Source organism: Cimex lectularius, unplaced genomic scaffold (genome assembly GCF_000648675.2).
Source record: "Cimex lectularius strain Harlan isolate CLEC.00 unplaced genomic scaffold, Clec_2.1 scaffold9, whole genome shotgun sequence".
NCBI classification, from domain to species: Eukaryota; Metazoa; Arthropoda; class Insecta; order Hemiptera; family Cimicidae; genus Cimex; species Cimex lectularius.
In genome coordinates, this window is record NW_019392733.1 from 1013304 (window position 1) to 1025937 (window position 12634).

The 12634-nt window shown below is 31.9% G+C and overlaps 2 protein-coding genes across 4 annotated transcripts in view; one reads left to right on the forward strand and one right to left on the reverse strand.

The window, feature by feature from the left end:
- The window catches only part of LOC106665345 (coronin-6), a 31710-nt gene extending 20764 nt beyond the window's left edge, over positions 1-10946 (forward strand). The window contains exons 10-11 of one of the 2 annotated variants that reach the window (XM_014391693.2): positions 1106-1314; positions 10859-10946. In XM_014391693.2, the coding sequence (XP_014247179.1) occupies positions 1106-1309 (204 nt within the window). In that variant the 3' untranslated portion in view covers positions 1310-1314; positions 10859-10946. Of the gene's footprint in view, positions 1-1105; positions 1315-1438; positions 6985-10858 lie in introns of those variants that run through there. The other variant, XM_014391692.2, reaches the window with a different exon arrangement.
- Positions 9485-12634, reverse strand: part of LOC106665347 (flotillin-2) — a 176306-nt gene continuing 173156 nt past the window's right edge. For both annotated transcript variants that reach the window (XM_014391694.2, XM_024226909.1), the window contains exons 2-9: positions 12160-12254; positions 11140-11341; positions 10848-11080; positions 10657-10776; positions 10331-10545; positions 10086-10269; positions 9879-10025; positions 9485-9817 (exon numbers count right to left, since the gene is read on the reverse strand). In XM_014391694.2, the coding sequence (XP_014247180.1) occupies positions 9788-9817; positions 9879-10025; positions 10086-10269; positions 10331-10545; positions 10657-10776; positions 10848-11080; positions 11140-11341; positions 12160-12254 (1226 nt within the window). In that variant the 3' untranslated portion in view covers positions 9485-9787. The remainder of the gene's footprint in view (positions 9818-9878; positions 10026-10085; positions 10270-10330; positions 10546-10656; positions 10777-10847; positions 11081-11139; positions 11342-12159; positions 12255-12634) is intronic.

The window sequence follows — 12634 nt, forward strand, 5'->3', positions numbered from 1 at the left end:
AAAAAAAAAACTATATTATGTATACAACTGATTACAGATTTATATCAGTTAAAATCTGCACGTATTACTCATATGTACTGAGTTGAACCTATTACTTTTCATAGACCACTGGCAATCCCAGTGTTTGTGAATTACAATAAATTACTGGCAGGTCTTGAGCATCACCAAGTTACACGGGAGTTGGCATTCTGGGGTCAGACCTCGGTCTTATCCATCCAGGCGGTGAGGTTAGGTTCCAAGGGTTATTAACTGTCAGGTCATCTCAGCCCCTGACGCAATCAGCCTCCAAATCAAAACCTATTCACACTCTCCTGTTCGTAAATACATTCATTTCTATATACCATTCACTTGGGTGGTAGAGTACTCAATATTCCTCCATCACCCTTTACAAATATAACTAACCTAATTGAGGGTCGATGGGGTACTCAATATTCTGCCATTGGCCCCCACACACCACACATCACACTTATAAATAATTCACTCTCAACACACTTTAGGGGCATGAAATTATCATTACTATATAGAATAAAACAATTAAGTATGTTTAATCCAAGAATCAGGACAGGGTCCCCAGATACTTGCTACCATACTCAAGCACAATTCTCACATTGGGTAAGACACATCGAGCAACCTTTCTCTACATGCCGGTCACAAATGTGGGCTTTGGCCCAAAAGTAAGCGTCCTTGTGTTAACCTCACATGGCCTATTCTTAATCTGGTAAGAATGACCCTTCTTCTATGTTCTACGATATTTTGTATTATGTATATAAATTACAATAAAACTTAGGCAGTACTATGGTAGTCATTAGAAAAATATTTAGCTAAAGTCTCTCCATCTCTGAGGTTTGGAGGAAAAAAAATCTTGCTTATTAAATAAAATTGTTCACTCAAAATGGAGGGGTTTGGTTAGTCAGTGGACGACATGGTGGCAACTGATGTAGATTACTACCCAGCCGATGCTCTGATTGTGGCCGGTGCCGCTTGCTACTCTGTCACTCTGCCCCTCTGATACTCATATTGTACCAGTGGCCTAATAATTTACTACAAAATAATTTTTGTTGGTAAATGTTTTCTTTAATTGATTTTGTTTTTGTGTCTATTTAAGGCTGATATAGTTAAGGAGTTTAAAGAGGAAATACGTAAATTGAAAGCGATGATAGTGAAACATGAGAAAAGGATTCGATCACTAGAAGACACCTTAAGTGAACAAAAAGATGACAACAAAACCGATGAACTTGATAACGCACTTGATACAGTTACCAAAAGCAATCTAACCTTCCCCAGTGATCTTGGCCCAGATGAAGTATGAAAAAGGTAAACTAGAAGATATTTTAAATAGCCGAATAGTAGTACCTGCTACACTCTGCAAAAATAGACGGGAAATGATTGATCTTCATGTTTTTGTTTCTATTATTATTTGTTTGAAAATTTATTTCAGGGCGCATTAAGAATTTGTCTGTACGAACAACTGAAAATTACTTGTTATAAGAAGCACATTGATGATTGGCTAGAGAATAATTTAATTAATAATTTTAAAGTTTTCCTTGTGGAAATAGTTGTCAGAACAAATGCATTTATTTCTTAAGTCTACTTACCTGGATAACCTTACTAATTGCCAGTATCATTGGAACAAAAACTTTGTTTTCTGGTGAAAATACAGTGAAGTCTCATTTATCTGAACACTGTTATTTAAATGGCACTAATGGTCAGTTATTTTGGTCTTGTCCATTCTAAATGACACTGCACAAATCGTTACACTTTCATCCTTAAATTGGTAGATTTTTGAACATTTTGGTCCATCAGATGTGTTTTAGCTTGTGCCCCATCTTAAATTATTAAAAAATCTGTGAGAAGGTGAAAGGCATCTGACAGAAAGAAATTGAGGGGATGGGTAGACCAAATGATCAGAAATGACCAAACCCTTGTTTCCAAAATGTCAAATTTTCTGTACATCCAATCCTAAATAAATTAGACTGTTTCTGCGTCACCAACAGTGGCATCATTTCAGCCTCTCACTCATTCACACAAGTCACAACCACAAACAATACTGCACTTATTCAGAGGGTGTCGGTGGCCACAATGGTTTAGGCGCTCATCACTGTAAGGTAAAAGACCTGAATTCAAATTCAGCCGCCCCGCAGTTGAACCCAACATACTTACAAATGGGCTTTTTTTCAAAAACGCCGGGACCCCGAGGGTTTGTAAAACCTTTGTAGTTGAAATACCTTCATTTAAAAATAAATAAATAACTACATATATACAGACAACAAATAATTAATACATACAAATGCCTACTCGGTCCCTATAAGGGACCAAGGCCTGGCACTCCTTGACCAAGTGTTACACTGTGCAACTTTTTTCTACTGTAGTAGTTCAGTTAATTTAAACAGGTGTACAAGTGGGGCTCCACTGTATACAATTTTTTAATAGTGAATTCCCAGTTTCATTCATCATTTCATTTGATTAAAATTAATAAAAAAAACTCGGGTAGCTTCTTTGTTCAAGTAATTACATTTGGAAATAAATGCAATTTGAGAAAGGAGGTAAAACCACTTAACTTAATAATGTAAAAGAAAACCTGTCTATAAGAAAGTTTTTAATGTTAAAAATGTCTTTTATTCAACCTGAAATAAATATTTTTTTATGAATTGAGAAAAACGTACTGACTAGAATAATTAACATATTATTACACAGCTTATGTTAATTGTTAAGAAACCTAATTAACATGTAATTATTTGTGAACTCAGATTTATTTTTGGATATTTTTAGAGTATTGCATTTTAATATTACAGTTAGTAGTTTTAATATTACAATTACAGTTAACATTCTTATGTGCTTTAAACTGATCCTAATATAACTATATATTCTAAACAATAAATTAATTTTGACAATATACATGACATTAAAATCCACAGATTTATAAGTTGAGATGGTTTGCACAATGATCATAGCTTAGAATTTGTTTTTTAAATTGGGCATACCCGAAAGTGACTAAAGTTAAATAGATATATAAATTATAGCACTCATTGTCTGCATTGTGATAAAATTGTTACGAATATTAGCTCAAAAATGCCTTCACTGTTAAAATAAAAATTAAATTTATTTCTTTTAGCACATAGTTAAAGATAAATGCAACTGTTAAACTGTGAAATGTTAAATATTGAAATATTTATTCTGGGACAAAACCCATTGCATAAACTTTATATTTGACATGCTTTAATTATCTTTCTAAGTAGTTAGAAATCTTAGATGAGTGCAATTTTGTTTTGATTTTTTTTCCTTTGAGTTTTTGGGTGTTACTTTTGTTATCATTATCCCCATTGTTTTAGTAAATTGTTTATTTAATTGTTTGATAGTTCACTGACAACACATTTTAAAAAAATATGAATGCCTAACTTGTTAAAATTATTTTATTTATTGTACCAAAATTTAAATTTCTTGAGCTCAAAAATTTTATGACTGAAAATACATGTCTTTAACTAATAATTAGGGTAAGTGACCCAGTCATTTATACCATTTTTTTCTGAAGACAATTTTTTGGATGAATTTTGATTTTAATTTTGGTAATTATTTTGCTTTTGACAGGGGCTCTATGAAATATATTTATTCATTCTTCATAAAAATCAAGCTACCTATTTCAACTGAGAAAAATATAAACCTGTCTATTTTGGTTGCCATTTTCAAAGGTGAATCTGTCAAACATGTTTCACAGCCACCATTGAAGATGGTGAGTTGCCGAAACACGCCTGATATACCAAAACAGTGAGGTTAGGTGGCAAACTAAGTTGACTAAGTTAAATTTGTAGTGATTGTCTACAAACTTAAGACACTTAGATGCCCTATGCCAAAACATTTTAACACATTGACTGCGGAAGACGCAACATGTGCGTCATACTGTCCTTCTGTGATCTCCTGATTATACTTTTTAATTTCTCCCTCCAATTCACCTGTTACACAATTATTTTCAAAATTCCTATCGCCACGCCAGAAAAGGCAAAAGTGTCACTGGCTACTGTCGTTTTATTTTTTTCCGTCTTCCAACTGGAGTGATTTTTCTATTATTTACGCGTATCTGTGTAATGTTTGGTTATTTAAAAAAAAAAAATTCCAGCCAGCTAGCAGTGGGGTTATTGTCAGTTCCTCACATTTGTCTATCTCAAATTTGTTTTATTGACTTTATCTTTATTGTTTAATCCTTTCACATGTGATTAAAATATCCTTACTCAATAAAAATGACATTCGTTCTATTTAAAAGATTAACTATCCTGAGTTTGATGGGTCTCAAGAGTTCTCGGTCTACTGCTGAGACCCCCCTCCCCTACAACTGCACTAAAATGATGTTTTTTTTTTTTTTTTTTATATAACTTTCCTTTAAGGAAAGCTAACTTATGGCCTTACGTTAATCATATTAGCCAAAAAATGATGTTCATGGTAATAAATACATTCACAAACAGTAAAAATCTTGCATTCACTATCCTAAGCTAATCTAATTGTTTCGACAGGTCTGTGGGCACTCGATATTCCACATTCCATATTTTAATTAATCATTGATCCATTTTATATGATTATGTATAATATAGGAAAAATTGCAAAAAACTGAAACGTCCTTTATCAACCTCCCAAATTGAATGTTCTGCGGGTTGCCTACTTCATTTAGCACTACGGGGGACACACCTATTGTATATCACTTATATAAATGTAACAGAAATTAAAAAAAAATTATTTACATTATTTTTAAGTACCAGAGAACTTTTTTACATTATAAATTTGGTTTCGCATTGGTAACAAAACTGGCCATGCAGCCGCAGTCAATGTGTTAATTCTATAACCAAAAATCAACTCATGATCAATTATTTGAATTGAAATAAAGTTCAAATTTTAAATTTTAAAATTAGTAGAATTTATTATGACAAATATTTTTTTATTACTATTGTAAGGTTGAATGTTCATCGTTGGTTTCAGCACCTTGTTATTTTTTATATAATCTTTACACCTCCTATTTTTTTTTCTTTCCTTTTGTTTATTGTAACTTCCGAAACACACTCAGATTATTTTGTATATTTTTGACATGGAAATACAAATCATATTATATATTAAATGATACTTATTTATACAACAAGATGTGCGATTACATACGTTGTTAGTTTTTAAAGGAAAATTTATAATACTAGTCTCAGGAGATCTGAACTCCTTTAACAAGCAAATAATCTTTCATCTTACGACATATCAGTTAATGTTTGAATCCATGAAGTATTATGGTATAAATTCGAAAGAGAGAATATTAATTAAATTTGAATAAATACAAAGATTATTTTTCCCTATAGATTATAAAATTTTGATTTTATAATTATAAAAATAAATAAATATACACTATGACACATAAAATGTTGTTTTACTCTTAGAAATTGCTTATAAATGGACTTGTGTGGATTCAATTATTAACAAATATTTTTTAACCAAAGTTTGTTATAAGATATAATTTATTAATATTAATAAATAAATTAGTGTTTATTCTTTGTCATTTGTTCCATCAAACCGTCAAGTAACATAAAATTTATAGATTACAAGCATTAAAAAAATATTATCATTTAATTCCATATTTAAAACATTAATAGTATAGCAGTTAATATGACAGTAATTACCGTTATTATCTTATAACTGATGTGATTTATGATTTTTTTAAATATTTATAATTATATTTTTCATCATTTTTTTGTTTGGTGTCCGTTTCAATTGCTTAAATTTGTTACTATATTTACATGGTCATGATATATACTTAATATTTGTGTTCATTTCAAGTATACGTACTGCAAATAAACTTAATTGGATTAATATGGTAATAAAACAATTCATAGTTTTGTCCATTAAGACTAAAAAATTTGCCTTAATTGTCTAATATCGCAATATTTATTGTCTAATTTATATTTGTTAAGCATATGAAAATGTAATGTTTTGCCTTTGAGTCAATTATTTATTAAAGTTTTAAATTAAGACGAGCTGTGAAGGAATTTAGTCGTTATTGGGCTGAAAATGTGTCAGGTATTTGTAATTAAACAAATAGCCATTTAGTATTAAAATGCCTTCCATTTACTCGTGTGCAATTTTTTTTTATATTAATCATTGAGTTTGTCATTTAAATACTAAAATATTTTCTGCTTCTTTTCCATGGCTTTATTATATGTAACACAAATTGATTAATTAATAAAGGGAGTTAATTTGGGTTAAGGTTTTTAAATTTAATTTTTTTTCCTGTTTGTACTAATGCGTGTTAACTACAAGATACTTAAAAAATGTGAAAGATAAATATACAATACATGACTGGTGCTTTTTTCTTTTTTTTTTAAATTTTTTATGTACTGAATGTATCTGTGAACATTTAGTAATAAATTTAAACATGTCAATATTGTGTCGTTATCGTTCTTTGTGATGTAAATAATAATATATTTTGTAAAAAAATTTGGCACCAACATTTTTTGTAATTGTACCACAAATAATTACTACTTCAGAGAAAATCTTTAAGATTATCAGTTCCTAATTTCATTATTTTTATATTAACCACGTTTTTTTTTCAGATGTTGTTGCCAAGTATTTTTTATTATGAATTATACATTAAATAAATTGTGCCTTTACCTTTTGACCATAATTGAATGCTATGTAAAATTTGATACTTTATTTTTATAAACAATTCACACTTTGTTGTAAACTGTTGTGTTATTTGTATGGTATTTAAATCATAAAGTGATGTCGGCTCAATTCTAGTTGTAAATTACAATGTTTCTTTTAATGTAATATTTTATCCTAGATAGAAAATTATATATCCTATTAGTTGTGTAGTGATGTCATCCCTGATTGCTTTCATCAGTTTTTATTGTTTTCATCAAAGAATTAATATAATATTTATGTTGTTAGAAATAGCTTGATTTTTTTCTTTCAAAAACAACATTTGTTGTTTTGATTATATGCAAATAAACAGCTATCACTGGACTTTGTTTAATTTATTTAAAGTTTTCCCTTAAGACATTAATTTTTTTACTTTTTTATGCCAGTACTTTAAATTCCGATTATTGATTTAAATATGCTCTATTCTACACACGTGTGTACATATATACGTGTATATAATAAAGCCTATTTATTACTTCTTGTAGTACGCTGGCAATTCCAACTATTGTAATTTATAATGAATTACCTGCAGGCCTGGAGAATCACCCACTTCTGGTGTTGTCAGACCAGGGTCAGAACTTGTCTTACCCATCCAGCCACTAAGGTCAGGCTCCAGGAGCTGTCTACAGGTCATTTCAGCCCCAACTCCAATCTGTTCTTAAATCCATTCTCTCTCTCTCTCTCACCCTCCTCTTCTCTCTCTCTCTCTCCCTCTCTCCTCTTCTCTCTCTCTCCCTCCTCTTCTCTCTCTCTCTCTCCTCTTCTCTCTCTCTCTCTCTCTCTCTCTCTCCTCTTTTCTCTCTCTCTCTCTCCTCTTCTCTCTCTCTCACACACCCTTAAATCCATTCTTACTTATTTAATGTCATTTACTCAGTTAGGGTGGTGTAGCACTTGATATTCCTCCATCAACCTTCTCACACTATATATTCACGCTAATAAATACATTCACTCTCAACACCTCACTAGGAGAAATAAAAATATCAGTACTATATATAATAAAAAAAAGTTTTCACCAAAAATCGGAACAGAGAACCCAAATACTCACTGCCAAGCTCAAATACGATTCTCATATTTCATATCTCATTTCTTATAATGGGATATCATTTGGGCTATAATGTATAAATAAATAAATTTAAAAAAAACTTGCCGCCCTGCTCATAAAGCTCAGTTCATATTGGATAGCATTTCTATATGCTCTCTACATGGAGCCAACGAACTGCCTCCTTGTCTGTTCTTAATCAAGCGAGGATGAATCCTGTGGCTGCAAGGTTGACCAACAGACACTTTTACTTTTGGGTCAAAGACCGCATCCCATTATAGAGCAGTCAGTCATACATATAAATAAAATACATCACCAAATATTTATGTATGTACTATTAGTTAATATTTATTATTTAACTGGAGTTCTAGCATTTTACCTGAAAGTGTCCAGAGACAGAAAACATGTCATTCATCGAAGACTTAGTATTAAAAAAGGAAATGTAGTCGACTTGATAATATGGTCGTCATAAAGTGCCCGATGGTGGTAAACGTGAAAGAGCTCAGTGTGCCTTAGGTTCCTTTGTGGCATATTTAGTCGATAATAATTCAGGGGAAGATGTAGCATTATTCAAAATTTTCCATTCACAGGTTAGGGTATATAGGACTTATCTGGAGTGACTGCAGCCCAACAAGAAGTTGTCTTTCTTCGTAGGAGGTCTTATTTTGCCAATCACTACTGGCACCTGACTATGTAAAAATAGTTGACAGCCCGGTTCTGTGCTGCTTCTAATCTCCAAGCTTCAGACACTTCACTCAGATACCATACTAATGAAACATATTCCAGGTGAGACCTTACATATTGTTTGAAAAGTTGACCGTAAACCACCTGATAAACCCAACCTTGTGTATTTGGGTCCCCTGTTCCAATTCTTGGAGAAAATGGGGCGTTTTATTGTATATAGCATAGATAATTTTGTGTCCCCTGGTGTATCTTGAGAATGAATGTATTTATTGGTGTGAATGTGTAGTGTGAGAGAGCCGATGGCCCAATTAGTTATAAATAGGTATGATATCGAGTACTCCACCACCTTAACTGAGTGAATGGTATCTAAATAAGAAATAATATATTTAAGACAGAATGAGAGATTGCGTTAGGGTCTGAAATAACCTAGCTGTTGATCTTGGAGTCCAACCTCAGCAGCTGGATGGATAAGACTCAGAAGACTGCCCGAGGTGGGTGATTCTTGAAGCCTGCCAGCATTTTATTGTAAATTACCAAAGCTGGAACCAGAGCTGGTGGACTGCGAAAAGTGATAGGTTTCAGCTCTGTACACGTGCATAGGTCGAGCTTATATAAATCAGTAATAAGTAATCAAATGGTTGGTCTGTGTTTTTGCCTAATTATTTGTTAGAAGATTGATAAGTATTATTTGGAGATTGTGAGATGCGGTCTGGCGTGCCATAGGCTTTAGAAAAACATTTTCTTTATCGTGCCAACGTTTCGATCTTTATTGATATCATCTTCAGGGCTCAAAGTGCTTGTTTTCTGTGTAGATGTGTTATTGTAATTATAATGAGTACAATGAGAGTGCCGATGGTATGTTTCTCCTTGAGAAAATAAGACCTTTTAATCTGAATTTTTAATTATTGTTCCTTTAATGAATATTGCCAATACTGAAGATGATAAATGCTAAAACACAAACAATTCTGAGTATAGGTAGACCTGGCTAATCAGAGCTTAGCTAAAGGTGAAGAGGTGCAATGGGCAATTTTAAGTCTACGCTATGGATCAAATTACAAGTGTTAGATAAAATTGGTTGGTAAAAGGAATAAATAAACATTATACATTTAGCAAAGCTTACTTTTATTGTTTTTATGAGATAATAAGGTCACAAAATGGCACAATTTTTTTATTTGTTGAACTTATTACAAAAGACAATTGCTACAATGTTAAAACAACACACACATGTCCAACACAACAAACTTTTTAAATTTGAAGCAACCTTAAGACTGCAAATTGCAGCCTACAATAATTTACATTATGGGACACAAAGACAGTACATTTTAGTGAAAAAGTCCTCTGAAAGAATTATAATTGTATAAATAATTGATTATAGAAAATAACCTTGTGTTGTCAGTAGTACAATTAGTTACTGCAAGTTACTTTGTTTATAATCTGAAACAGAAAACATAATCGGTTTAATTAAAGAAAAAAAATCATTAAATTTTAGAGTTACTTTAGATATATCAACTCCAGTGAGAGCGTTGACAGCAGGAGGTATCTGGCCAACCAAACGTGTAACTTCACCAGTTAAATGATCACTCCCTCCAAGCATTACGATTTCTTCAGTTTTCGCAAGCGGCGCACTAACTTCAGCAGCGATCTGAAACAGTTTAGAATTCAGGATTAAGCAATAGGATTTGGGATATATTTATTGATTTACCTTTGGTAAAGCATCTAGAACAAGAGACATTATAGCAGCATCGCCATAATCTTTATAAACGATTGCTTTCATTTTCATTCTGTCTGCATCTGCTTTCCCGATACACTCAATCACCTGGGCTTCTGCAATGCCAATTTTTTTAATTTTTTCACCTTCTGCTTTGGCTATTTCAACAGCCTGAGTTCTGCAATTGACATTTTTGAAAAAAACACCGGTCAACAATTTTTTATATAAATAGACTTTACCTTTTCCCTTCCGCTATTGTTTGAACTCTGTAGCTCTCGGCCTCTGCAGGTAACCTTACTGTCGCATTTAATTCTAATTCTTTTCTAACCACCTCTTGGTCTTCAACTTCAATCTGTTTTCTTCTTTCGACCACATCAATCTGAATTTCCTCATTACGAATTTTTTGTCGAATTTTGGCAGCTTGCAATTCATAAGCCAACTGGGCTTCAGCTTTCTGAACAATTTCAATAAATAAAACATTTTTAAAAGTTTTATTTTAACTTAAACAAGCAAAATACATAAAAACAATGTAAAATTATTAATTTAAAAAAAGTAAAACACTCACAACTGTGTTGATTTCTTTATCAAAGTTTGCTTTTTGTAGCTTATACATCCTTGCATTATCTTCTATTTTTGTATCAGTGTTGAATTTAATGTCCATAGCAGCTTTTTCACATTCTGCTTCCTATGAGATCAAAATGGTTAAAAAAATAAAATATGTAAAAAAAGTGCATACAAAATGAATAAAAATGTTACTCTTATTCCAGCATCTCTATTTGCTTGAGCCACTCCGATATCAGCATCTCTTTTCACTGCAGCAGTTTGTGATTTTCCGAGCGATGATAAATATTGGACATCGTCATAAACATCTTTAATTGTAAAGGAAAGGATTTCAATCCCCATACGTCCGACATCTGGAGCAGCAACTTCTCTAACTAAAGCTGCAAACTGATCTCTATCTTTGTAAACTTCTTCAACTGTAAGAGTACCTAAAAATAAATGATCCGGTTATAATTTACTTGTTGTATAACAAAGTCAACGTTTTTACCAAGGATCGCTCTTAAGTGGCCTTCCAATGTTTGTAAAATAGTTGATTTGATTTCTTTGACACTTTTACCAAGGAACTGCTCCGAAGCTGTCTGGAGCAGTTCGTCAGCTTTCATCACCTTACACTGTGCTACTCCTGTTACTGTCAGTGGAACACCTTGAGACGTTTCAACCATCTCGCACACAGGATTTAAGGTCATGACCTGAACAGAATTAAAAAAAAATAATATCAATGATGAAATCTGATATTATTTGTGTCCAAAGTATACAAAATAACCAGGAAATCACTTAAACACCAATAAAAAATGAATATTCATGTAAGGTTTTTCATTTTCAATTTTTTCAATCCTAAATTTGATAATTACCTATTTTCACAAGATGGCAAAATGCTGAAACTTGTCTGATAGGCCAAGTAAGGATCAAATCACATACGCTAGGATTGATGAAATACAGAACTATGGTGATGTTAATGTTTATTCATGAGAAAATGTATAAATTTTTAAAGCTGACAATACTTAAAAATAATAATAATGAGGATAAAGGATTTAGTGACAGTGTCAGACAATAAAATGTAGCAATATTATTAAACTTAATTGTATTTCACAGACCATATCTATTCTGTCACAAAGCTTAGCAAATGTTGTTACAAATATTAATGATAGTTTCAAAGATACATTCCTCAAAAGATTGGCAAAGGAACGTTTTTCTTTTCATTCAATTCACCTTATCCCTGATTGTTTTAATACAAGTACATAATGTTGGTTTGATCAACTCTAACCATCCTGACTATATTTTAGCCTGCAACCTGCCAATTTTTAAAGACAAACCAGTGTGGATGGGTCAAACGAATCTGATAGAAACAGAATAGGCAGACCTGGATGACCAGGGACAATCAAGCAACATCCTTGCTTAATTTGTACCAATCCCTACGTTTAAATTTTTAAATTACTTAAGTTGGATTAAAACAAAATATACGTGTAAAAATAATGGTTAAATTAAAAATATATATATAAAAACTTACCTCCAGTGAAATGTATTGTACATCTGTTACAAGCCACCAGGCCCATGCCCATCCTCCGACTATTGTTTTTTTCTTTGTTGAACCCCAACATCCACCTAAAAAGAATGTTAAAATTATTTCTTTTATTATTAGTAGTGTTTTTCCTTCAATAAAAGAGCCACAATGATAATCAAAATGACTAGTTTTTATAATTTGTTTAAAATTTCCACTCTGGGTCAGTAATGTACCATGTGAGTTTTTATAAAAGACGTGGCCTTTTATTTTGATGGTGCACATTTTATTATATAAGTATGGTTCCAAAGGTAATTTATCATGCAGAATCTGCTGGTGCTATTAGAATTTTGATAATTGGCATGTTAAGCCGACCTGGTTGATTTTTTTCAAAATGTAACATCCTATGTTTTCACACATTTGGAAAGTTCTTTGTATTGTAAAAAAATTAAACAAAACACAAAAATTCATCGATTCATTCCAG